This window comes from Felis catus, chromosome B4 (genome assembly GCF_018350175.1).
Source record: "Felis catus isolate Fca126 chromosome B4, F.catus_Fca126_mat1.0, whole genome shotgun sequence".
NCBI lineage: Eukaryota > Metazoa > Chordata > Mammalia > Carnivora > Felidae > Felis > Felis catus.
Window position 1 is genome coordinate 137708787 of NC_058374.1, and position 27028 is coordinate 137735814.

Here is a 27028-nt window from a genome sequence, read left to right on the forward strand (position 1 = left end):
GCTGATGTTGTGTAAAGCGGAGGAGGTCCGCGAGGCAGAGGTGTTGCCGGTGTTTTCTTAGGAACAGGAGACAAATAGAGTGGCCTCTGCTCTCTACACTCGATAAGAGATTGATTGGCTGGGTGAGGGCAGGAAGCAGGTCTTCTGTGACTTTGGTCTAGGTGGGCACACGGGGCACTTCGTTTACGTGAAGCAGTGGGTGTTCAAAAGTGGCCGCGTCACTGCTCTGGGAGGCTGCTCCCTCGTTAGCACTTGGGTCCAGCCTGTCTTAAGCGGAAGACCACCAGCATCTCGGAATTCTTTCTGTAAAGTTTGAGAGCGCACACGCGAGAGTGCGTGTGTGTGTGCGCGTGCATGAGCACGGGAGGGGCAGGGGGAGAGAGAGTGCCTGGTGTTCAGGCTTTGCACTGACCACCAGGAGCCTGCTCGGGATATTCTATCTCGTGAACTGCAAGATCACAACCTGAGCAGACGTTGGACATTTAACTGACCGAGCCGCCCAGGCGCCGCTGGTCCTCACATGTCCACAGACCCTGTGTGGACAGGTAACTGTCAGTAGATTGCAGTGAGGGAGCTGCTCTGCTGTGTACAAAACTCTAATCCATTCTGAAAGGGAAATGAAGTATTATTGAAAATGCCGCAACTTTCCTCCCCAGAACCACGTATTTAAGTGGAGGAGTCAGTTGTTACTTAGGAAAAGCCTGTGTACGATGTTTTCCCAACAGATTATACTTAGAAAAATTCAGATTGCATTGAAGCAGACATAATTGTTTCACCTTAAAAGAATTTTTGTTTCTAAAATGATAGATCAGAGACATCTGCAGTTAGAATATTCTTTACTGAGATTTCCTGTATTGACATCAGTTCCCCTGAAATAACTTCCCATAAAACCCAGGTTCAACGTTCTATAACTAACAATATTTGAGAACCAAGAGTTTCCCTGAAAGATCACTTAAACATACTAGGCAAGACCTAAATGAAAATAATGCAGAATCCAAAATTATTCTGACTGGCTTTCAATGACACAAAATTACATTTTTTTTTTTTTTTTTAATAATTCGCTCAACACTAACTCAGGAAACCTTACCCACGGGAAGGGGCCCGAATGATGGACGCGAGCTACAGCGGCCCAGGCTGTCCCGACTGCTCCAGCAGTCTGTTATTCAAGAGCAACAACTAGGCAGCCGTGACCGTGACCCAGGTCACGGACACCCCCAGGTGCTCAGGGGGCACTCGCGGTCCTAACGCGACTCTTGGTTTCTTTTGCTGCTTTCTTGGCCTTCAGTGTCTGGATACTGAGAAAGATCCAGGGTCAGAACTCTGCTGAACATGCAGTCGTCGAACTGAAATGAGAAAAGACTGCTCAAGTCACCTGTCGACTTGGGGGAGAAACGTGTTATTAAACATAAAAGGCCACTAGCGAATCTGGATTTGCACTTAAAAAGGAATCCCCTTATAATCACGGGTCTCCATTTACATCAGCTTTATGTTCTGTATTATCTGGTAAAAGGTCCCAGCGCGTGCCATCGCCGCGCACGGACTGCTCTGAGCTAAAGGAAACCGCGAACCAGCTGACACAGGAGCAGCTCTAAGGACCGAGCTCCATATTCACAAAGGAAACGTGCTCCATGTAGGAGGCCCCGCTCCGCTCTCATCAGCTCTCACCGGTGGAGAAGGCGCCCGCTTCCACACGCACCATAGGACTTGCTAAGCGATCCGTGCTTACCACGGCTCCCCTCGCCTGCCCCCCAGCCCCCGCCCCCCGTGTTAGCCTGGAATGGTGTGTAAGCGCGGGGCCTAGCCGGCAGCCCTTGGGGTTACTCTTCACCAGGGCGTCTATGTGTACATGTGTGATGCACGTGTGAAGCCGTTTTCCTCCTGTTAATCTGCCTTTTGCCAGTCCGATAACAGGGCCCCAGCCAGAGAACCTAAGTGCGTAGAGGAAAAAGGTATTTTTTGTTTCCCTACGCTGGTGTGAGAATTTCCGGTGCTCCCTTGCATCTTGTAGGCACAGGAAGGGAAATTTTTATCTTCGTTTAAATGAAAACTCAGGAAGTAAAGCCTACTGTCCCCAGACTGAGTAATCTGAATTAGCTGCTCTACTCCATTAGCTCAGGTAAGTATTTTCAACAGCTGTAGGTGTGTTTGAATTCTAAGTTACTATACAACTTGGAACGTCTGGTGAATTTGTTTTGTTCCCCCTCTGGTCCTTTCTGAAAGATAAACGGGCCCTTTAGTGCTACCCACAGTGCATTTGTTTGGTCTAAAACATGCAGACATTACAGAAATATGAAACACAGTATTAACAGTTTAGTGTGTACCTTACAGCTCTGTAATTTTGTTTGCTTTTTCACTTCAAGTCCATCTTAAAAATTCTGTCTACTGTTGTAGGAAAATAAGTCGTTTTAAAAAATCTTATTTGATTCAAAAAAAATCGCTTAAGCCTAATAGTTATCAACTGCAGAAATCAAACAGCATGTGCAGACCCCACTGGTACTTGTAATTTCACTTCAGGACACAACAGGGAGACTCCTGGGGCTGCCTTTTACCTCTGGGTAGATGCCTATCAGCGCATCGGCCTGGGAATAGAACTCCTCTTTTAGGGAAATGATTATCATCTGAAACTGCTCCTGAGTCTGCTCTTTGATGTAACTTGAGACCTGGGGGGGGGGGGACAAAAAGCACACATTTCACCAGCAAGGAAAGGCTTCCTTTCTAAGGGCCCAGGGAGGGTGACTGTGCCCATCTCTGAGTGCCCATTGTAGGGGACAAAGCACTTACTTGCCTTGCTAGTAACTCAGTAAACCCAGTATAAGTGCAGAAATGGAAACCGCTCAGATTAAAAGGTGAAAAAAATTGTAAATCTTATGAAATCTGCCATCTAAACTTTAAGAATATTTTAAAGAACAAAGCTCTAACTTAAGATATCATCAACTGAACATGCAGTCAGTTTTCATAACAAGGTAAAAACGACCACTCAGACATTGAGGAAGGACCGGTCTTTAAATTTCCATCTTCCTATTTTGCTAATAACTCAGAGCCAGAGGATGGGAAAAGTGGCAATTATATATATTCAGGAACCATCCTCAAATCCAAGGAATGGGAGGGAGTAAGATAGAAAGGGGTCTTGTTGAACGAAATCTGCTGAGAACCCAGAGGGAGATGGAGAAGGACTGGGCACAGCCTCCCAGGATATTTGCCCACCCCCCGCACGTCTCTGAGGGGCTGGATGGCTCTGGGCCGCGCATACGGGTCCCGACTGTGTGGGACTATGGCCCAGTGCTGGGCGAGGAGTCACTGGCGGAGGTGAGGGACCAGGAGGGGAAACTGCTTCTGGTGAAGGGGTTGAATTCACAGGCAGAAGGAACTCGGTTCAGCATCAGAGGCAGCGGTAGCCACTGTGGAGCGGCTGTGAGCGGGAGGGGGGCGGGACGCACTGTGTTTGCCGAGGTGCACGGCGGGCACCCCGGGCACCAGAGGGGGTGGCCGTCACTTGGGAGCCGCTCACACGTCCGCCCGCGCTCAGCATGGCAGCGGAGCGGTCGGCAGGGTGGATCCTGGGGGAGACTGAAAGGTGACAGGTCTTTAATACACAGGCTGGATGCCACGGAACAGTCTTAAGTAAGACCTCGTCCCTGGAGAGGCCAGTAATACAGCTCCATCTTGCTGGAAGGCACGGATACCTTAAAAGCTAATGAGAAAAGAGCCCACAAAAATAGACCCTCCCCTCACCCCAACATACAGAAGAAGATGGGCTACAAAGCGCCAAAATTCACCTCTTCGGGGGAAGAGGTCTCCTAAATGAGGCCGTTGAGTCCAATCAGCCGATGCAGGCTGGCCGGCGTTCAGGAGACAAACAGATTGTCTTTTGTTCCTGTTTTCTTTCCCTTCCCCAGTTAACCTGATGCCTGGCAGGTCACAGAAGGTGGCTCTTTCCTGTCCTCTACAAAGTTCAAAGGGATCGGGGATCTGGTTTTTAAACCTCTGACTACGGAGCGGACGTGTTCAGAACGCGGGGATGAGAAACCTGGGCTGGGTGAACACAGCTCGGGCAGCGCTGAGTGAGGCCACGTGGGCCGCCAGAAGGGCCTCAGCCGCAGCTCCCGAAACCCCCCCGACTCTGGCATCTCCTGGCGGGCTCCAGGGAGCCCAGCGTCAGGGACCCAGCACTCCCTCTCTCAGAGGTGGACTCCTCAGCCAAGCTCACGAGACGAAGGTATATACGCCACGATGCCAGTTTACAAAGAGCCCGGTCGTCTCTGGAAGATGAACGTGCCTGGAAGCGGAACCAGGAGTCCAATTCGCCCAACTCCAGAATGGACGGCTCTGGCAGCGGGACCGTGACGCCAGGAGTCTGCAGGCAGAACCGCCCCTCCTCTTTGGTCGCGCTTCCACGGCTGACCCCGTGCTCCCGTCAGACTCACAGTGGGGAGCTGTGGCCTCACAGTCCGTCTCTTTCAGGTGGCTTTACACTGACATCTAGAACTGGGGAGAAGCCACCCACCAGCAGTGCTGTGGATTCAGCACAGTGATCCTGACCTGACTCCCTGTTTTGATTCCCCAGCAATTGACTGAGGATCCCCTGCCCCTCGAATGAAAACTGCTCCCCCACAGCATCTCCTGTTTAGATCTTTAACTTAGATTTGATTTTGAATCAGCCGTTCTCCAACCAACTGGGTGTTCCAAGGTAGGCGGCCTTCTGACCAGCACGTGATCCTTGGACCACAGGTGTTCTTTTGGAAATTAAAAGCAGGGAGACACTCACTTTGCCAATGTTCGTGTTGTCCAGGGCTGCGTCCACTTCATCTAAGACAAAGAACGGAGCGGGCCGAAAACTAGGAAGAAATTACAAGTAACAGCTTTGGTTTTCGAGAGACCTGGAGAAGATTAACAGTCCATCCCCTTGGATGCTTCCGCCTCAGTCACCAAGTCACCAGTGACCCCGGCGGTGCTGAATCCAACGGGCAGTGCTCAGTCGGTGTCCCCCGTGACCTTTGCGGGTGGCATTGGGGGCTGCCCCCACCTGGCGGTCTGATGTCACAGATGACCGTCTACTCCCCCACCTCCCCCACCGCTCCTTCCAGGTCTCTTCCGCCAGCTCCTCTCCGTGCGGTGCTCGAACGTTTTCACACCGCGGTGCCCTGGGGTACGGTCCATGGTCCTTCCACGCTAATTGGCTCGCGTGTGGTTTCATCTCATCTCTGGGATTTAAACACCATCCGTATACCGATGGCTCCCACACCCTACCTGCCTCATGTGCCCAACAGCTTGCCCGACGGTTCCTGGCGGGTGTCTGATAAACAGCTAAAGCTCATCCCAAATCCCACTCCTCAGCTGCCCCTCCAGACCTGTTCCCTCCCACGGTCTTTTCACTCGAGCTGGTGTGTGTCACCCCTGCCGCCTCCCTCTCACCCCACACCTTGTCTGCTCAGCCGACACTCACCCTGGTCCAGCCCCTCTTCCCCTTTCTCCCTGACGGCTACCACAGTTCCTATCCCTGTGTCCACCACTGTTGCATACGGCCCATTCACTACGGATGCCGGCTGTCTCTGGCCTCAGGGCCTTTGCACATGCTGTTCCTCATGTCTAGAACAATCTTCCCTTAGCTACATCCACATGACTTGCTCCCTTCATTCCTTCAAACTTTGTTCAAATGTTGCCTTCTCAAATAGGCCTTCCAGGGTGACTCTAATATTGCAAATCCCTCCCTGGTTACTGTCTCCAATTCCCTACTTTATTTTCTTCTCTATAGCATCTGCCATCTCCTGATAGTCTCTCTGTCAGAGAGTTAGTTTACTAAAATACTTTCTCCTCTGTCTTCCCCAACAAAAATAACATATCTTTGAGGCAAAGATTTTGTTTTGTTCCCTGCCGACTCTCCGGTGCCTGCACCACCACCCGACACACAGCAGATCTCTAATCAGTATCTGTCGAATAAATGGATGGTAACAGTAATTACTAGTAAGGGACCCCTAGTAATAGTCTTATTCTGCTGCGATTTGCTCAACACAGGCTCACATTTCGATTCCTGCTGCCTGCTTTCCCCAAAGTCTCCTGCATGAATGGTGGTATTTTCTTTTCCTTTCCTGTACCGGCCTCCTCTTATGAACATCAGCTGATGCTAATCCTTCTGGTCGTGAAAGTAGAGAGGGAGCACCATGCACACCTGGGCCTTCATCTAATGACTGGAATGTTGAACACTAGCCGTCCTGACCTTAGCCGACATCCTCTCCATTTTCCTCACAGATTGCCACCACCATTAGTGGAGAGGAGGAGGTTAAACGTTTTTTCAGAAGAAATACTCTGTGTAACATTCTTTACCTAAACACGGCTCTCTGAATATATACTAGGAAAACAGCACACGGGTTGGATGTTTTGTTCTGTTTGTTGGCAGTCCTGATGTCACATCCGTCCATCCCAGGATTTCCTTTTCTTTCCTTTCTATAAACTCGGAATATTAGTAGCCTCTGGTAGTTGCAGAAATTTAGTGAAAATCTGTCAAGGACTGAATTATGTATTAGATTTTCAGTCTAAATTACTATAGGCCTAAAACAACCTGAATTGTCCGGCTGAAGGAAACAGTTTTGTAGCACATATGCTGAAAGACACTTCACTGTGGCCTTTACCTGTGCACCGCGAACAGGAGGGCCAAAGCCGCCACACACTTTTCTCCCCCCGACAGATTGTCCATTGGCATGAACCGTTTGCCTGGAGCCACGCAGTTATAGCTGATTCCCTCTAGGTAAGGCTCTTCTGGGTTTTCTGGGCTAAGAAATGCCTGAAACACAGGTTATTTATTAGCAGTATCACAGAAGCAATTAGTAAAATTTCGACTTTGGAAACTGAGAGAGGTTGTGAAATACTCTCTTGGTGAGGTTTTCCTCCGTTTTGATGGGAAAATACCAATGCCTGTAAACAATGTGTATAGCTGTTCATGCAGTCACAGGAAATAGGGTTGCGTGGGTGGTAGGAGAGGGAAAACTTTCTAACACACACAGGAGTAGGCCTTCCCGTAGGACTGCCATTCAAACGTCAGCAGCACATGTCGCAGTCTGACAAAAACAGTCTTTGTTCGGCTCACCCGTTGGCCCGTCGTCATCAACCGTTTATTGAATAGCCGTTGCGGGCCAGGTACTGTAGATACAGGCAGGAATCCTGCCTTCAAGAAGTTAATGGGTTTATTTTAGTCTTACTTTACTGAAGATAAGTAAATTATTTTCAGCTAAAACCCTAAGTGTCTGATCCAGGATCAACTTTCAGCCGTAAAAGAACACCAGCAGAAAGGTAAAGCAGGTGTAGAAGTCCCCATGCACCCCTTGATTCCACGTTCAGTGCCACGGGGTCTGCTGTGGGTACTGACCGCGTCACGGGCAAAGGTTATAGCAAACAGACTGTGGACACAGTCCTGCCTTTGGTTCCTTCCTCTCCTTTGTACTCCGCCCGACTTGTCACAGACCCCAGGTCAGCCATTCCCAAGACCCTCTACAGAATGTGACCTGTACTACAGAGACCACTGACTGTTCCATGAAACCAAATCAGCACCAGGCAACAGAACTCAGAACTGAAGAGAATCTGGAAACAAATGACCGAACCCCCTCATTTTTCAGAGGAAGAAATAGAACCAGAGAGGTTCTGCCTTGTCCAGGCTGACCAGTGGGACAGTGAGTGGGATCTAGAACACAGTTACTATGGCAACCAATCTTCTGGAATCGACTGGAAGTGGGTCACTCAGATAACGCGGTGGATATTTATTTCCCACCAGAAAAAAACGACCAGCAACACGGTTTCCAGCAGCATTTGGGGTGGAAATACCTACTTGGGCGCTGACGTTTCTGCAGAGCTTCTTGTAGATTTGATCAATGGAGACTGAGACGTGCTCAAAACACTGGCTGAAAAGGTCGTATCTCCTTTTTTTCACCTGTTCAAACTCTTGCCTACACATTCTGGCTTCCTTTCTGCTGGCCTCAAAAGCTGAGAGAGAAGCAACGTTCTTTACTTTGAAGACCACTGGGGGGAGGGCTTCTCTTATTGCAACTTTAAAGCATAGAGTATCTTAAAAACTGGATTTTGAATTTGGTTGTCTTGAGTAAAATCTACCTTTAAAATACCCCAATTGTTATTAATTCTAAGAGCATGGCTCTTAAAATTGATGGGCCCTTTTTCTAATAGGGCTAATTTTTAAATAATAGCGACAAATTCTGTGAAAGAGACTAAGACGGCCATCATACTGGTATAGAAAATTACGTTCTAAAATAACCAGTATACTTTTTTTTTTTTTAAATTAAAGCAGAGCACTTTTTACAAAGGCAGCAACTAGTGACTCAGTACTAAAAGTACACATTAATATGGGATGACAGAGAAAGATCTAAGTTAAAAATAAAGAGACAGAACCCACGACCCCCAGGAGTGCGGCCTTGCTGACAAGTGCCGCCCAGCTCACCGTCCGTGGACTCCTGGAACTTGTCCCTGACGGTCTTCAGGTTCTCCAGGGCTCTCAGGTTTGGGGCCGCCGTCTTCAACAGGACCTCCTCCTGGGACGCCACCTGCTGCCGCAGGAGTCTGAGGCTGGCCTCCACTTCTTTATCCGTTTGTAGAGCCTATTGACAGAGAACAGCGGTGACCGCTTGCCTTTCAGATCCTAGCTGCTGAGTAATTAGGCACAGGGCCCTTCAGGACCAGGACCCTGCCTCCCTTTCTCCGCAGCCACCCCTTCCCTCCCTTGGCGCCTCGGAGTCTGAAACACAGTTGGGCCGCGCTGTCCGCAGCTCCCTTAGCCAGCTGTGCTGTGCCGTGGCTCCAGCGTTCTAGATACTGCTCTCCCGGGACATGCTTCACCTCCACACTTCCTAATGTGGGCAAAAAGCAGCAACCCCTAGATCGCATTTTCTCATTCGTTAAAAAATACTGATTGTTGGGGCGCCTGGGTGGCTCAGTCGGTTGAGCGTCTGACTTCGGCTCAGGTCATGATCTCGCGGTCCGTGGGTTCGAGCCCCATGTCAGGCTCTGTGCTGCCAGCTCAGAGCCTGGAGCCTGTTTCAGATCTTGCATCTCCCTCTTTCTCTGACCCTCCCCTGTTCATGCTCTCTCTGTCTCAAAAATAAATAAATGTTAAAAAATTAAAAAAAAAAAATACTGATTGTTTACTTATGGATTAGCCCCTGAGGATTCAGTGATGAAAACTGTTCTGTCCTTGCTCTTAAAGAGCTCACTGGGAAGTCGGACACCCAGGCTGGCATTTACAACAGTGTGGAAACCCTCTAACGGCAAGCGGAGGTGCTGTGGGGCAGGGAGAAGGCATGCAACCAGTCTGGAGGGGGAGACACTTCGGCTGAAACCACCAGGATGAAGAGACCTTAAGCGAGGAGGGAAAGGAGGAAGGGGTGTAGGCGTGACCTTCCAGGAGAGCGTTCTTGGCCTCCCAGGGTGGTTCATTAACATGAGGAACGCGACGGTTTTAAGGCATTGAGAAGAGAATTATTTGAAAAATGTTGGGTACACTGGCCAATTTAGGTAACTTCTTAAAAACAGATACTTACCTCATGCCACCTACCAAAATAAACTTCAGATGAATTAAATAGGTAATGAAAACAAAACACGAACAATATTTATAAATATTTACTCAGTAATAAGGTGGGTAAGGATTTTCTAAATATGAAAGCACTAAATAGACTGCAGACAAGACAAAAGCTGTTTTGTGACTGCCTAAAAATAGAACTGCGATCCAAGAGCCCAGCAAATCTCACAGCACCTGTAAGAACATGTGAAATTGAAAGGTGGACATTGCTACCTGGCATCTAGTCTCCGCCCCTGTCTCACAGAGCCCATGTTTGAGCTTTCCTCCCTCACGGGTCCCTTGTAGCAGGGGGCGGGGGTCCCTGCTTGATCTGAGGCTCGCCAACCCCGTCCCCCCGACGGTGACTGGTCACCAGTTCTGGCCACTGTGATGCCAGCACAGCTCCTGGGGCTCTGTCAGAAAAGCCCTTCTTCGCCCTTGACACACCACTACGAAGGCGGCCTGTCTCTTGCCTGAAGGTTGCGGGGCTGTGTGGCTGGAACGCTAGGACCGGCTAGTCGCCGTGCCCTCAACGAGAGACGCGGCCTCAGGAAGGAGGCAAAACGCACATTCAGTATCGGAGCGCGGCTCACAGGGACGACGGAGCAGCAGAGCCAGAGATGCTGGATTAGAGACCCTGAAACCGGACCCCAGGTCTGTGCTCTGCAGCTGTGACGGATGTGTCTGTCCCCTACTGTGGGGGCCACACCGGGACGGTGACAGGCCGACCCAGGCTCCTGGAGTACGGTGGTCACTTGTGTCTGCTGCGGGACTTCTCAGAGACTAATGGTCACTGTAAATCTCCAAGGAGACAGCCTTTCAAAAAACTGGCTGCCCACAGAAGACTTCATTTGGGAAGCATTTCCATGATACTCATGTTCTGTGAACACACAGTGAGAAAGGCTGGCAGAAACATTTCTAAGAAGTTGTCTATTTATACCATTTCCTCAAACACCATTAGCAAATCTACTTTTCCCCCTGAACCTACGGTCAAAAGACTCTTCTGTGTTACATGTAAATATCCACTGTCACCATGAACGGAAATCCTCCGTTTACCTTCAGATCCTCTCGTAGGGAGCTGTAGTCTACCTCAATGGCTGCTTCTTTTTCATAGATGTCACTTGTTGCCTGGGTGCTTTCTGCTTCAGTGCCCAACTGAAAAACAGATGAAGCCCCTCCTTTGTTATGTGAAACGGGGAGCTCTACTCCTCCACCTGTCCCGAGCCCTTCAGTTGATCGCCACCTCACTTGGGTAAAAAGTTAGAATCCTCACGTGGCCTGCAAGGCTGTGATGACCCGGCAGCAAGACCCCCAGATGCTCCATGTGCACAGAATGATTTTGGAACTAATGATCCGACACAGTCTCTCCCACCATAGAAGAGTCTTCTAGGAGAATCCTGGAGACCTAGGGAACATACCCTGTCTCCACACCTCCAGTGGAAGGGAAATCTCAGGTTCAGCCTCAGAACAGTGATAAGACAGTTACTCCTATGACAACTGTTGAAATGATTTCTACCTGGTGTTCCTTGTTCAGCCCTCTGGAGAGAGACAATTTCTACCTAGTGCCTTTTCTATTTTAGCCTTTATAGAAGATCTTATATTGTATCCCCATTATGTGGCCACTACCAGACGTGCTTACCAAATTCCAATCAGGGAACTCACCACTCAAGTAGTGGTAAAAGCGTTCCCTAGGAGAGGAAAGCTGTTTCTGTGGCCTCTCCTTCCCAACCCTGTATCCACCTTGGGACCAGAAAGAACCAATGTGATCTTTCCTCTGGGACAGGCCATCTTCTATTGGAGGAAAATGATCGTATTCCCCAAGACTTCTCTTCCCGGGACAATATGGTTGGGACCTTTTCACTCTCCTCAACACTTTATTCTTAAGAAGCATCATGCTTTAAAAAGTGAATGCAGGGGCTCCTGGGTGGCTCAGTCAGTTGAGCATCGGACTTTTGATTTTGGCTCAGGTTATGATTCCAGGGTCGTGAGATTGAGCCTCATGTCAGGCTGCTGCTTAAGATTCTCTCTCTCTCTCTCTCTCTCTCTCTCTCTGCCCCTCTCCCCTGCTGGAGCGCTTGCTCTAAAAAATAAATAAAAAAAAAATACTATTTTTCTTTCTAGAGTATAATGACTATTGTTTTTCTGCTCCCATGTACTTCTGCTGTTAACAGACGCCCTCCCTTCTCTCTCTGCATCTACACAAGTGGACCTGTGACCCAGAACGAGCCAGAGTTCTTCCCCAGGATTTTCCCAGCAGAGAGTAGGGGAGAGTTCTCTTTCCCCTCTGGTCAGAACTAGTGGTTACAGCTGTAGCCTTGTGGGGAAGGCCCATTTGGGAGAATAAAGCCAATATATACTGAGCCAGAAAGAGTTCTTGATGGTGTTCAAATTCCTGGACTGAGTCTGGCATGAGATCGCCTCCATTCCAGTCCTGTCCCTTTACCCCCTTTAAAGCCTCTGAACTGGGTTTTTGTCATTTGTGGCCTGGAAAGGGCTTTCTCCTTTCCTTACCTCCTGTCTGGAATGTGATCTCTGCTAAAATAGAGAAAAAAGACAAAGACTTGGAGTATAAGGTCGTGAGAAGTAGTCATGTTAGCAAGGACGAACGACTTCTGGAGTGGAGGGTGGACGGAACAGAGTAGATGTCTGACTGCCGGGCAGAGCAGGGCGAGGAGGAGCGAGGTAGCGGGGAGACCCCAGGGAAGAAAGGGCTCAGAGAGGAATGACCTGAAAGGCAGGACCAGCCGTTTCTGTTGCATCCTGTGGCGAGCTAACCGGAAGATACTCTGTCTGAAGCCACAGCACAGCCTTCCTAACACCACCCCCAGAGGTCGCTAACTCCAGCGGCTCTCACTCTACTCTCGGGTATCTAATGTGTGGGAAAGAAACTGGCCCATCCCGCGGGGGCTCAAAGGACGTGGATGGGCAAGAGATGGAAGAGACGGCACAAGACGCCCAGTCCTCTGTAACGACGATCCTTTTGCCCCTTTTGCCCCCCAGGAGATGTCTCCTCCACTCCTAACGGGGCTCTGGGTGGGGCCAGGGGAACCGTCTGCAGCGCTGGGACTTGGCTAAGCAGCCACCGGGCGTTACACAAGTTCCCCACAGCTGCGTGCATTTTGAAGTCACGTGGTAGAATACCTCCACTTCAACGATGTCGTCCAGCGATCCCAACAAAAGAATTATTTCAAGGTCTTGAACTTTGCAGTCAAGCAGCATATTGTGCTTCTCTAGCCGTCTCTGTTCCAAAGAAGTCTGAATGATGACAACTTCTTTTTGCCATTTTCCCACTTCCCTGTAAATACACAGATATGAGAAGTGATTATATTTTACCCATTCGAGCTGTACCAGAGAAGAGAAACGAATGTGTTACAAATAAAACTGCATGGAAAAGATTTTTTCCTAGGAGTGCTGTAAGTTCTAGAGTTATCGCACTGATGCTGTTATGTAAACTTTAACGCTCTTGAGAAAGGCCATGAATGTAATTAATTTATCCAATGGAGCATTTTCAAATAACAAACATAATTACTTTCATCGGGCTAGTTTGGCTTTAAAAATCTATGTAATTTTTCAAGCTGCATTTCTCCCTCAATATAAGCTCTACACTTTAGAGCCTCAAACCAAGAGAAACAATCTTTTAACAAGAGAAATGTCTTACCAGGTTAAGTCATGACATACCTATTTCCTACAGCCCCTATTAATGTAATGCCTTCTGTCTTAAATGAGGGTTTGGGGGTTTTACCAAGTAAAACAACGTGGTATTTTTAAGAGGTCCCAGAAACAGGACCAAAAAATAAAATAAATGAAGAATTATGTGGTTTTCAAGAATATGATGATAAACAGAGATGTGGTTCTGTTTAAACTAAATACAACCATGAAAACAACTCAAGAGTAGATGAACTTTAACTCCACTCAGAAACCTTAGACAAAGAACTTTCTGCTCTATCTCGAAATGCTGAAGGGCTTTGAACAGTGAGGAAAACTACACAGTGCCGAGAGTGGAGCAAAAACAGAGCGCACGTTTCATCTGACCACTTACGGTTGAAAAGCAGAGGTCGCTGGGGTGCAACAAGCCACCTGACTCCAAGTGTCCTTGTCACCATCACGACAAACACACATGCTCATCACGTGCCAGGTTCTAAGTGTCCTATGAACAACCCCTCACTGAATCCCGACAACCGTCCGGGGAGGCAGGCACTATGAGATCCCCACGTTAGTATTTCCTTCTGAGGAAAGGCAGGCACAGCGTGTAAGCAGCAGAACCGGGGTACCAACCACACGGGCTGGCTCCAGATCCCCCCCCGGCCCGCCGTGCGTCCTCACCCAGACGGACCGTAGGAAGACCCTGTACACCAGTGTCAGAGGGACTCAGGGTAAGGGACTCTCTGTTCAGGGCCACGTCTGCATCTGCCAAAAAGAACTATGCATTCTCAACAACTGACCGCCTCTTTTGGTTTCCCCTAAATGAGAATGTCTGAAAGGTGTGATGTGGGGCACATATTCAAATAACAAACTGCCTCCAACAGATTTTAAATTGGTAGTAAATGTCTTTAAAACTCTGGTTATGGTCCTTTAAGCTGACAAACTTCTTCATTACCTATCAATAGCCAGAACTTTCTTCCGTTCTTCTTCAAGCTGAGCTTGGACCTTCTCCGTGTTGGCATTCTGAGTGACAAATACGTCCTTAAGTTGCTGCCGCTTCGCCATGAGTTCATCCACAATTTGCAGACAAGTTTCTTCAGCCTGAATGAAGATGATTTGCATTGTAGACTTAATTATCTTTTACGTTAATAAGGTCAACAGATCATCTCATCGTCAATAAAGCAAAGCAGTGATTCTGTGTGCTGCTTGAACTTCTATTCCCGAATGTGACCCACTCTTGTTCTACACTTCTTGGAGACTGGTAATTACTACCTGCCTTTGTCCTTCACTTCGGATTCATTCCTCAGCTTGCCACCCTCTGACTCTGTTCCATTGGACGTTGTCCAATGAAAATGTTTTTTGCAAAAATGACCTCTTAATTGGCAATTAAGCAGACATCTCCCAGACTTTACCTTTTTGACAACTGTCCTCACTTCCTCCTTCCCGAGCTCCCCCCTCGCTTCACTGTTCCTCAGCATCTACTCCTCTGTCTGGGCGGCGGGGCGGGCTTGGGGGGTTGGGGGGGGGGGGTGAGGTCTCAACCATGCACATATGGCTTCAATCTACTCCCATTAACCAGCCTGGGCTTCTCCTGTTCTCCACGTGCCCTTCACCTGCCAGAGTTTGCTATCTAGATCTCACACAGGCAACTCAAGCTCCGTGGGTCCAGACTTTCCTCTCTTTAACTTGCCCCTCTATCCACGAATTGCCCAAATTAGAACTCAGGAGTCCTCAGCGGCACCTGCCCCCCACACGCCTCTCCCACTTCAACACCTAATAATTTGTGAACCTGCTGATTTTACTTCCAGTATTTCTCAAACCTGCCCCCTACCCTTCCCGTCACTATGAGAACACTTCAGGAGTCCAACAGTGTTTACGCAATGAAAGAAATCATTTCAATGGCAACGCGCTTCGGCCGCCTATAGTCAGTTACCTTCTTCAGGTCATCGATGTCTTCTCTGCCCTTTTCGATGGTTTCTTCTAATGGACGGATCTTATTCAGCTTCTTCTTCAGCTGACTGCGACTATATTCAAGTTGAATATTAAGCCGAGTTTTCTGTTTCTCAAATTCTAACCTAGTGTAACAGAGTCAAGTGTTACAAGTGGTCAAGAGCCTTTAGTTCTTTATTTTTAATTGTTATCGTGGAAAATTTTTAAAAAACTACAAAAGTAGAAGGAATACTATAATGAATCCTGTTTCATCTAGAACTCTACTGGGCACTGCTGTCCAGCACTGGGTTATTTGAAGCACATTTCAGACATCATATCATTTCATTTGTCAACATTTTAGTATGTGTCTCTGAAAGTGAAGTGACCATTAGAACAAAACCACAAACGACTATAGATAGAACTGATGACAATTCCTTAATATTAAATTGTGATCACTGCCAGATTTCCTGAGTCTCGTTAAAAAAAAAACAACTGGTTTGTTTGAATCAGAATTCATACACTGCATATGATACATGTTTCTTCAATCTTTTCTTATCTCCCTCCCTCCCTTCCTCTTTAAGTTACAATTTATGTGCTTATTCTTGTTTATTTAGTCAGTCTTTGCAAATGGCTAGTCGTCCACAAACTCCACACTTGGGAACTAAAGAACATGTTCCTTCCTGAAGCACTTCCCACTTTGCCAGCTTCACAGACTCCTCGTAAAGAATTCCAAGACCAACTGTAGCTCATTCTTCCCATCCTGTCTCCCTCACATACCCTAACAGCAACATTCAATCCAGGAACATTTTACAGCACTGTTATCAGAGATTGTGCTAGATCCTGCTGATACACAGACCACAACAAGAACAGGAATGATAAAGACCGAGTGCTATTCCATGAGAGGTTACTGCATGCCAGCCGCTGTTACAAACACCTTCACGTGATTTAACTCACTTAAGTCCTATGACTCTCTGAGGTGGGTGGTAGTACTATCCCTGTTTACGATGAGGACGAGCAGACCCAGGCAGAGCCAAGTTTCCTGCCCAAGGCCACCCGGTCAGGACATGGTGGAGCCAGGCGTGACACCCTCGGAGGCTCTGCTCTTAGCCGCTGACAATAGCGCCTGTGGTGGTGGTTAAGAACAAACCCCCGAAGGACTTATTTCTGCTGCAGACTCGTATGCAGACCACCTATGAGTGAGACACTTCTTCACTGGCTCTGGACACCACACTACTCCAGCTCTCCTCTCCCCTCACTGGCTGCTCCTTTAATAGTTTCTGGTGATCTCACCCAGGCACGTGGCTTTAAGTGCCATCTGCATACAGACCCAGACTTTATACCTCTCCCTGCACCTCTCCCATGAACTCCTAGCCTGGACATTCAACTGCCTACTCCACATTTTCAGTCGGATGTCAGAGGCATCCCAGGTACATAATAGATAAGCTACTGGAGGTAACGAGAGATTTTAGCAAACTTATCGTATGTTACATCGATCTAAACGTCGATAGCATGTTTCTACACCAGTAGAAAGCAACTAGAAATACAGCATAAAAAGAAATACTATTCATAAGAGAAAAAAAAAAACCTCTAAAGTATCTAGGAAGTAAATTATGATAACACAAGATCTCAATGGAAAAGAAAACTTTAAAATTCTAATAAAGAATATAGATGATTAGAATAAATGAAGAGTCATACTATGTTGTTAGATGAGAGGACTTGATATTTTGAAGATGTTCTCCTCAAATATATAATCAGAACCAGAATCTCAATCAGAATTCCAGTTGGATTTTTATGAGAAATTCAATAAACAGTAGTAGACATAATTCTTTAGAAAGATAATCTACTGAAGTTCAGGCAGACTTCAGAAAAAAAGAATATGACAGGGATAAAGAGGGGGGCATTTTACAAGGATAAAGGGATTAACTCAGCAAAAAGACCTAATAATCCCAAATATGTATAGACCTAATCACAAGGCTTTAAAATACATAAAGTTGGGGCGCCTGGATGGCTCAGTCGGTTAAGCGTCCAACTTTGGCTCAGGTCACGATCTCGCGGTTTGTGAGTTCGAGCCCCGCGTTGGGCTCTGTGCTGACGGCTCAGAGCCTGGAGCCTGCTTTGGATTCTGTGTCTCGCTCGCTCTCTGCCCCTCCCCTGCTCACGCTCTGTCTCTGTCTCAAAAATAAATAAGACATTAAAAAAATTTAAATTAAAATAAAGTAAACTCACACCACCAGAAGAAGAAATGGACAGATCCAAAAGTACACTTGGAAATTTCAACACCCCTCTCAGTGTTTGCTGAACAACTAGGCAGAGGACCAGTAAGTTACAGAGAGGATTCGAGTGACTAGATTTAACTGCCACCAAAAGAATACTCCACCCCCCCCCCACCAGCAGGTGTCTATTAAACAACACACTTCTGAACCCCAGAAGGGTCTTTGGAAGAAATCACATGGGACGTTCGAAAATATTTTGAATGGGATGAGACTGAAAACACAACATACCAGAAGTAGTGGGATGCAGTATAAGCAATAGTTGCAAGGAAAGATACAGTTCGAAATACTTATATTAGAAAATAATGCTTAAGTAGAAGGAAGAAAACAATAAAGGTGAGAACAGAAATCAACAACATAGACAAACCACAGAGAAAACCAACGAAGCCAAGAGCTGCTCTTAGAAAGGATCAATAAAACTAATACACCTCTAGCTAGGAATCAAGAAGAAAAGAAAGCCTTAGATAAATCACCAATATCAGAAATAAAAGAGATGATATCAGTACAGATCCTACAGGCATTAAAAAGGATAAAAAGTGATTATTATTAATAACTTTACGTTAATGAATTTGACAACCTGGGTGAAACACATAAATTCCTTGAAAGAAATAAACTACTAGAACCCATTCAAGGAAAAAAATACCCCGACTAGCCCTACATCTATTAGGAAAACTGAATTTGTAACTAAAAACTTTCCCACGAAGAAAGGTAGGTGGCCTCAGTGGCTTCACTGGCAAATTTCACCAAACTTTTAGGAGAGAAGTAATCTAATTCTACAAAAACGCTTCCAGAAAAAACAAGAGGAGAGAACAATTCTTGATTCATTTTTAAAAAAAAATTTTTTTTTCAACGTTTATTTATTTTGGGGACAGAGAGAGACAGAGCATGAACGGGGGAGGGGCAGAGAGAGAGGGAGACACAGAATCGGAAACAGGCTCCAGGCTCCGAGCCATCAGCCCAGAGCCCGACGCGGGGCTCGAACTCACGGACTGCGAGATCGTGACCTGGCTGAAGTCGGACGCTTAACCGACTGCGCCACCCAGGCGCCCCAATTCTTGATTCATTTTATGGGTTTGGCATTAGGCATTACCCTGATACAAAAACATGACAAAGATATTCCAAGAAAAAAAAATATGTATACCAATACACTCATGAATGTAGATGCAAAAATCCTTAACAAAATTTTAGCAAATCAGATCCAAAAATATTTGAAAAGGATACAATACAGTACGACTGAGTCGGGTTTATCCTAGGTATATCAAGTTGGTTTAACATTCTAAAATCAATCAGTAAAATTTACTACATTAATAAACAACAAAAAACCCCAACCATGTAATCATCTCAAAAGACGACAGAAAAAGTATCCATTCATGATGAAACATTTAAGCAAACTACAAATAGAAAGGAACTATCTCAATCTGCTAAAGGGCACCTTAAAATTAAAACCATATCTAACTGTGAAAGACTGAATGCTCTGCCCCTAAGACTGGGAATAAGGCAGGATGTCCGCTCTCAACACTTTTACTTACTCGACATCGTACTGGAGGTTCTAGCTAGTGCAGTAAGACGAGAGAAAGAAATAAAAGGCACACTCATTGGAAAAGAAGAAATAGAATTATTTTTACTGAAATATGATGGTTTATATAAATAATCCCAAGGAATCTATAAAAAGAGCTCCTAGAACTAATAAGTTTAGCAAAGTTGTAGCATACAAGGTCAATTTATAAAAACCAATCTTATTTCAATATACTACCAACAATCTATTTGAAATTGATAATTAAAAACAGTTCTATTTATAATAGCATAAAAATATAAGGTACTTAAAATTGAACAAAATATGAATAAAATTTGTACACTGAACACTAAAGAACATTAATGAGAGAAGTTAAGGAAAATCTATGTAAGTGAAGACGGTTACTATTCATGCATTAGCATTAAAACATGTCAATTCTTCCCAAATTGATTTATAGATTTATACAGTCCCAATCAAAATCCCAGCAGACTTTTACGAGCAACTGAAAAGCTGATCCTAAAATGTACATGGAAATGAAAAGGACACAGAATAGGCAGGGGCTTGACCTGCTTTGTCCACTGTCGTAGTGTCAGTGCCTAGAAGAGTGCCTAACTCATGGGAGGCTTACATTAAATAGGTGTTGAATAAATGAATGGACTATGAATTATAGAGAATAAAATTAAAGGAATGGGCCAAAATATTGATAGTTTTTTATTTCTAGACAATGGGATAATGACTGATATTTTTTAAAAGTCTTTTCTATGTTCTCTAAGAGGTACATATTACCTTTGTATTTAAAAATTATATTTGATTATAAGAAAAACCCACAACTAACATTACACTCAATGGGAATAAACTGAGAGCTTTTCCCCTAAGGTCAGGAACAAGACAAGATGTCCATTCTCACCACTTTTATTCAACATCATATTGGAAGTCCTAGCTACAGCAACCAGACAAGAAAAAAGGCATAAAAGACATCCAGGCACCTAGTTAAGTGTCCAACTCTTGATATTGGTTCAAGTCATGATCAGCTCATGGTTCGTGGGATCAAGCCCTACATCAGGCTCTGCGCTGACAGCACAGGGCCTGCCTGGGATTCTCTCTCTCTCTCCTTCTCTGTGCCCTTCCCCCACTTCTCACATGCATGTGCATGCTCTCTCAAAATAAATAAACATTTAAAAAATTAATAAAAAAAAGTGGGGCACCTGGGTGGATCAATCAGTTGAGCATCTGACTTGGGCTCAGGTCATGATCTTACAGTTCGTGGGTTGGAGTCCCTCATCAGGCTCCATTGCTGACAGCTCAGAGCCTGGAGCCTGCTTTGGATTCTGTGTCTCCCTCTCTGTCCCTCCCCTGCTTGTGCACTCTTTCTCTCTCAAAAATAAATAAACATTTAAAAACATTTTTAAAGAAATAAAACGCACCCAAATTGGTACTGAAGAAATAATACTTTCATTATTTACAGATGACATGCTAGCATATATAGAAAACCCTGAAGACTCCACCAAACGACTACTAGAACTGATAAATAAATTCAGTAAGGTTGCAGGACACAAAACCAATATACAGAAATCCATTGCATTTCTATAGACTAATAATGAAGCATCAGAAAGAGAAATTATGAAAACAATCCCATTTACAATTGCATCAAAAATAACAAAATGCCTAGGAATAAACTAGGAATTAACCAAAGGGGTGAAAGACCTATACTCTAAAAACTATAAAACACTGAAGACAATACAAAGAAATGGAAAGACATCCCATGTTCATGGACTGGAAGAACAAATATTGTTAAAACGTCTGTACTATCCTAAGCAATCTACATATTTAATGCAATTGCTACCAAAATACCAATAGCATTTTTCACAGAACTAGAACAAACAATCCTAAAATTTGTTTGGAACCACAAAAGACCCTGAATAGCCAAAGCAATCTTAAAAACATAAAACTGCAGATATCACACCTCCATATTTCAAATTATACTACAAAGTAGTAATCGAAACAGTATGGCACAAGCACAAAAATAGACACACAGATCAAAGGAATGGAATAGAAAACCCAGAAAAAACCCACGATATGGTCAATTAATCTTTGACAAAGGAGGCAAGGCTATACAATGGGAAAAGGACAGTCTCTTCAACAAATGGCACTGGGAGAACGGGACGGCTCCATGCAAAAGAATGAAACTGGGCCACTTTCTTTCACCACACACAAAAATAACCTCAAAATGGATTAAAGACCTAGATATGAGACTGGAAACCATAAAAATCCTAGAATAAAGGACAGGCAATAATGTCTCTGACATTGGCCAGAACAACTTTTTTCTAGATATGTCTCCTGAGGCAAGAAAAATAAAAGCAAAAATAAACTATTGGGACTACATCAAAATAAAAAGCTTCTGCACAGTAGGGCGCCTGGGTGGCGCAGTCGGTTAAGTGTCCGACTTCAGCCAGGTCACGATCTCGCAGTCCGTGAGTTCGAGCCCCGCGTCAGGCTCTGGGCTGATGGCTCGGAGCCTGGAGCCTGTTTCCGATTCTGTGTCTCCCTCTCTCTCTGCCCCTCCCCCGTTCATGCTCTGTCTCTCTCTGTCCCAAAAATAAATAAAAACGTTGAAAAAAAAAAAAAAACCTTCTGCACAGCAAAGGAAACAACCAACAAAACTAAAAGGCAACCTACAGAATAAGATAAGATACTTGCAAATGACATATTTGACAAAGGGTAGTATCTAAAATATATAAAGAACTTATACCACTCACCCAAGAAACAAAACACCCAAAAAACAAATAATCCATTTAAAAATGAACAGAACACATGAACAGACATTTCCCCAAAGGAGACATATAGATGGCCAACAGACACTTGAAAAGATGCTCCACATCACTCATCATCAGGGAAATACAAATCACAGCGAGTTATCACCTCACACCTACCACAATGGCTAAAATAAAAAAAAAAAAAAATGCAAGAAAAAACAGGTGCGGGTGAGGGTGTGTAGAAAAAGGAACCTTCATGCACTGTTAGTGGGAATGCAAACTGGTACAGCCACTGTGGAAAACACAATAGAGGTTCATTTTTAAAAAGTTAAAAATAGAACTACCCTACAGTCCAGTAATCACACTACTGGGTATTTACCCTAAGAATATGAAAACACTAATTCAAAAGAATATATGCATCCCTATGTTTATAGCAGATTTACAATAGCTAAACTTTGAAAGCAGCCCAAGTGTCCATCAACAGAGGAATGGACAGAGAAGATGCAGTATGTATATACAATGGAATATTAGTCATAAAAAAGAATGAAATCTTGCCATTTGCAATGACCTGAATGGAGCTACTTACAGAGTATTATGCTAAGCAAAATAAGTCAGTCAGAGAAAGACAAATACAAAACAAATGAACAAAGGAAAAGAAAAGAGGCAAAGCAAAAAACAGACTCTTAACTAGAGAACAAGTACATGGTTACCATAGGGGAGGTGGGTGGGAGATATGTGGAATAGGTAAAGAGGATTAAGGGTAAGTACCCTTGTCTTGATGAGCATATGGTGTAACACATAGAGCTGCTGAATCACTATACTGTATACCTGAAACTACTATAACACTGCATGTTAACTACACAGGAAATAAACTTTTACAAATAAAGTAAAAATAAAAATTATATTTGATTTTTTGTCTGTGTGAGATGATGGATGTTACCTAAACTTACTGCGATAACAATTTTACAATGCATGTAACTCCGACCATTATGCTATACAGCTTAAACTTAACACAGTGATGCATGTCAATTTTATCTCAATAAAACTGTAAAAAAGAAGTACCTAATACAAAATAAACCAATCATCTAGATGAGTATAAGTCTAGACCTTAAATAATCTGCAATCATAAATGCTTTTGTGTTTCCTGTTTCTGCATGACTTTGACTACTTTTAAACATAAAATGATTACACCCCTTGGGCAAAGGGACTGTCCTCTGACTTACGGTACAACCTTGTCATTGTCACTATCGCATCCTTAAATTTAGAATTTATAGTCCTATTGTCAAAACAATCACATTTGAATAGATAATACATGGATGTGGTACAAAATTAAAAAGGTGCAAGAATACACAAAAAGTAAAATATCTCTCTCCCACCTTGTCAGTCTTCTCAGAGGCAACCACTCTTTACGATTTCTAAACATATATGTGTACATATGTTCTCCCCCAGATTGTCATTTGTCTTGATTTTCTTCACGGTACTGTTGCCATGCAAAACATCTTTATTTCTATACCTTTGCATTTTATCCTTTCCTTTATGGTTCCCGGTGTTTAAGTCATACTGAAAGACCTTCTCTAATCTGAGATTATTTTTGAAAATTCTCTTATAGCTTATCCTAGTATTTTTATGCCTTCATTTTATTTACTAGAATGTTTGGCATTGATCTGAGTCTGAAGAATGAGACAGGGACCCAAGTACGTTTTTCCAGGTTGGAAACACATGTATCCCAACATGATTTACTGGTAAAGTATATTTTTTCTCTACTTATATGAAATGCCAGCTTTATATTAACTTGAATTTCCCTTATAGATCTGGACTCTATTTGTGAGCAAGTACCTCAAGATTTTAATTAATCCAACTTTATACCTGTTTTCAAATCTGGGAGTCCTAGTCCTTTCTCATTACCCTTTTCAGATTTTTTCTTAGCTAGTTCTGAATGTGAACTCTAGAATCAGCTTACCCAGTTGTTTTTTGTTTTTTTTTAAAACCTTGTCCATACATGTGTTGAGATGAAATTATGGCTTAAATTAGGGAGAACCAACTTCTTTATAATACTGAGTCTTCCTATGAAAGAACTAGTATGCCTTTTCTTTTTTTTTTTTTTCTTTCTTTCCTTTGTTTCCATTAATTTATTTTTGAGAGACAGAGACAGAGCACAGTGGGGGAGGGGCAGAGATAGAAGGAGACAGAATCCGAAGCAGGTTCCAGGCTCCTAGCTGTCAGCACAGAGCCCAATGCGGGGCTTGAACTCACAAACTGTGATATCATGACCTGAGCCGAAGTCGGACACTTAACTGACTGAGCCACCCAGGTGCCCCTGCCTTTTCTTTTTATTCAAGTTTATTATTTCTCTGTCTTGTTTAAATTTCTTTTTTTAAAAAAGCTTATTTAGTTTTCAGAGGGGTTAGGGGCAGAGAGAGAGAGAGAGTGGAGACAGAGAGGGAGAGGGAGAGAGAAAATCCTAAGCAGGCTCCGCACTGCCAGCACAGAGCCCAATGCGGGGCTCAAACCCACGAATTGGGAGATCATGACCTGAGCCGAAATCAAGATTCGGACACTGACTGAGCCACCCAGGTGCCCCTAAAAGTTTCCTTATATACTTTCACATTTAGTAGCTTTATTCCCAAGTACCAAGTATTTTACACCTTTTTCCTAACATAATTGAGATATTTTCTCCCTACACATTGTCTCCCTGGTAGTTTCTATATAGAAAGGCTACTAATTTTAAAATTAATTTTTATACTAATTTTTAATCTAAAATTTTCATATTAATATTTGTATTCAGCCACATTACTGAATGCTTTTTTGTTTCTAACAGTTTTCTAGGAATTTCAATTTCTAATTTGTTTTCTAGGAATTTCTAGATATATATCATATAACCTGCCAACAGTGGAAGCTTTGTTTCCTCCTTTGCAAATGTTTATGCCTTATTTATATTTCTTGTCTAACTCTATTGACTATTATTTCTAGGAGCACATTAGGTAACAGTGATACTGAATATTCTTCTCATTTCTAATTTTACTAGGAATACTTCTAGTGTTTTCCAACGTTACTCATGAAAACATAATGCTGATTTAGGATAAGGTATATTTTCTCATATTACAGATACCTACTCACATTTTAAGAATTTCAAATCAAGAATGGATGCTGAATTCTGTCTAGTTCTCTTAATCATTTCTAGAGTTGATTGATTTTTTTCCCCTTTGATCATTAATATGGCAAATTATAGCAATAATCCCTGATACGGAACCATCCTTTTATTTCCAGAATGAAATTTACACTGATAATGGTGGAATATTTTGCTGTTGTTGTTGCACTGCCTGTTTCCTTTTAAAACTTATTTGGTTATTTACAGGTAGGAATGATTTAGATGTATATGTACATACCTTTTTTGGATTTTTTGCACCAATATTACTCAATATTATATTATGTTCATTTAACAAAAAGATGTTCATTTAATAAAACTTCCTCTTCTATACCATGAAGAAGTTTAAATATTGAACATTCGTCTAAATGTTAAATGTTGAAGTTCCTTATGCCTTTAAAGTTTGCTGGGATGATTCATTTGTGAAACCATACATGCCTGGTGAATTTGGGGAAGGGTGTGGTGGGCAGAAAGCTTTTTTACTTTCCTTTCTTATGGTAACTGACTTCCTCAGATTTTTCTATCCTGGTAGTATGTTATTTCTTGAAAATTACAAATTTTATCCATATACACGGATATTTATAGAGAAATAAGTAAATTACTGCCTTATTATTCTTTTAATAACTATTATGTTTGTGTAAGTATATCCTCATTCTCTTATTTCGTATATTTATGCTTTCTCTCTTTAAAAAGTTACTGAATAGGGGCGCCTGGGTGGCTCAGTCAGTTGAGCTACCGACTTAGGCTCAGGTCCTGATCTCGCGGTTCATGGGTTCGAGCCCCCCGTCGGGCTCTGTGCTGACAGCTCGGAGCCTGGAGCCTGCATCGGATTCTGTGTCTCCCTCTCTCTCTGCCCCTCCCCCACTCATGCTCTGTCTCTCTCTGTCAGAAATAAACATTAAAAAAAAAGTTACTGAATAAAAGAATTCTATCTCTATAAGAATATGAATGTTTACTAGATATTTCTTGATGAACTGAAATAAAGATTCGTTCAGCCACAATTCCCTTAAATTAAGAAATAATAGTTACGTTTATATATGTGTAAGTTGCTTACTAACATCTTCCGATAAAAATACCTTTTTTGATCAATTTCTTGTTGCTGTTTAACATGTTTCTTCTCAAATTCACGAATATTTTCCACACCAATTTCTTCACAGAAGTGTTGGAAAATATCATCTTCAACCTTTTAAATTATTCAAAACAACTGGTTTACTAATTAATTTTTAGAATGTATATAGACAATGCTTAAATCTAAATTCTTCCCACCAAGAACTTCCTGTTAGGCTAAATACGAATCTGAAAAGCATTATTGTACTCTGAGGAGCCAGTGATTTCTTTCTCTTTAACTCCACAAACGACATCCATCTATTTTCAAATTTCTTACTCTAAAAACTAAATAAGAAAGCTCATAATTGGCCTTATTAACGGTTTTGGCTTTATGAAGTGTTTAACAAAATCAGAAATATTTCCTTTACGTTAGCTGCACCATAATATAACATTCTACATAAATAAATAAAATATTCTTTCTATGTAAGTAATGCTATAGAGTCTTGGGCAATAGAAGCCATGAAGACTGGAACATTGAATTAAGACTCAGGAAGATCTGGAAAAACTAGAATGAGCCAAATCCCAACAAAATAACATTTAACCTCAATATCTTTAAAGCCCTGCATTTATTTATATACAATTACAGGATAAGAGAAACTTGTTGTTTTAAACAGCAGGACACGTTAAAAACTTTCAGGTTTTAGTTGAATATAAATTAAGCATGAATGTGATATCATTCGTGCAGTGGTAAGTCATAATTTACATAACTAGATAATCAAAACTACGGAGAGTTATAGTTCTATGTGTTGAGTCCCATGGTACTCTGTAGAGGTCAGACGATATTTTGGCCTTAAACTTTGTTCTGGGCATTGATAAACAACAGAGAGCCCAGGGGATGGCTGCCAGAGCCGGTCTTAAATCCACGGTCAACATACATGATTAAAGCATTAGGGGTACTTAACCTGGAAAAAAGATAATTAAAGTAACATAAGTGTGGTTTCAAAACCTGTGACACGAGGCAGAACTAAAGCAATGAGTGGAAGTTACTCAGCAATGGTGTGACAGACAACTTCCTCAGGATTAGACAGGATCAACAGCGGCATGAATTGAGCCACAAAGTTCCTGTCATGTTACCAGCAGAGGCTAGATGACCAGATCTTTGTTGCCCCAGAGGCA

General features: G+C 43.6%; 1 protein-coding gene and 1 non-coding gene across 5 annotated transcripts in view; one reads left to right on the plus strand and one right to left on the minus strand.

The window, feature by feature from the left end:
- Positions 1 to 819: 819 nt before the first annotated feature.
- SMC1B (structural maintenance of chromosomes 1B) overlaps positions 820 to 27028 on the minus strand; it is a 74705-nt gene continuing 48496 nt past the window's right edge. For all 4 annotated transcript variants that reach the window (XM_023257603.2, XM_023257606.2, XM_023257602.2 and 1 more), the window contains 11 exons: positions 25882 to 25988; positions 15129 to 15270; positions 14151 to 14296; positions 12695 to 12848; positions 10610 to 10708; positions 8441 to 8597; positions 7817 to 7971; positions 6627 to 6778; positions 4766 to 4835; positions 2550 to 2660; positions 820 to 1343 (listed from right to left, as the gene is read on the minus strand). In XM_023257603.2, coding sequence (XP_023113371.1) covers positions 1242 to 1343; positions 2550 to 2660; positions 4766 to 4835; positions 6627 to 6778; positions 7817 to 7971; positions 8441 to 8597; positions 10610 to 10708; positions 12695 to 12848; positions 14151 to 14296; positions 15129 to 15270; positions 25882 to 25988 — 1395 coding nt within the window. In that variant the 3' untranslated portion in view covers positions 820 to 1241. The remainder of the gene's footprint in view (positions 1344 to 2549; positions 2661 to 4765; positions 4836 to 6626; positions 6779 to 7816; positions 7972 to 8440; positions 8598 to 10609; positions 10709 to 12694; positions 12849 to 14150; positions 14297 to 15128; positions 15271 to 25881; positions 25989 to 27028) is intronic.
- On the plus strand, positions 8919 to 9003 carry TRNAR-UCG. The gene has a single exon. It is a non-coding gene; the product is annotated as a tRNA-Arg (tRNA).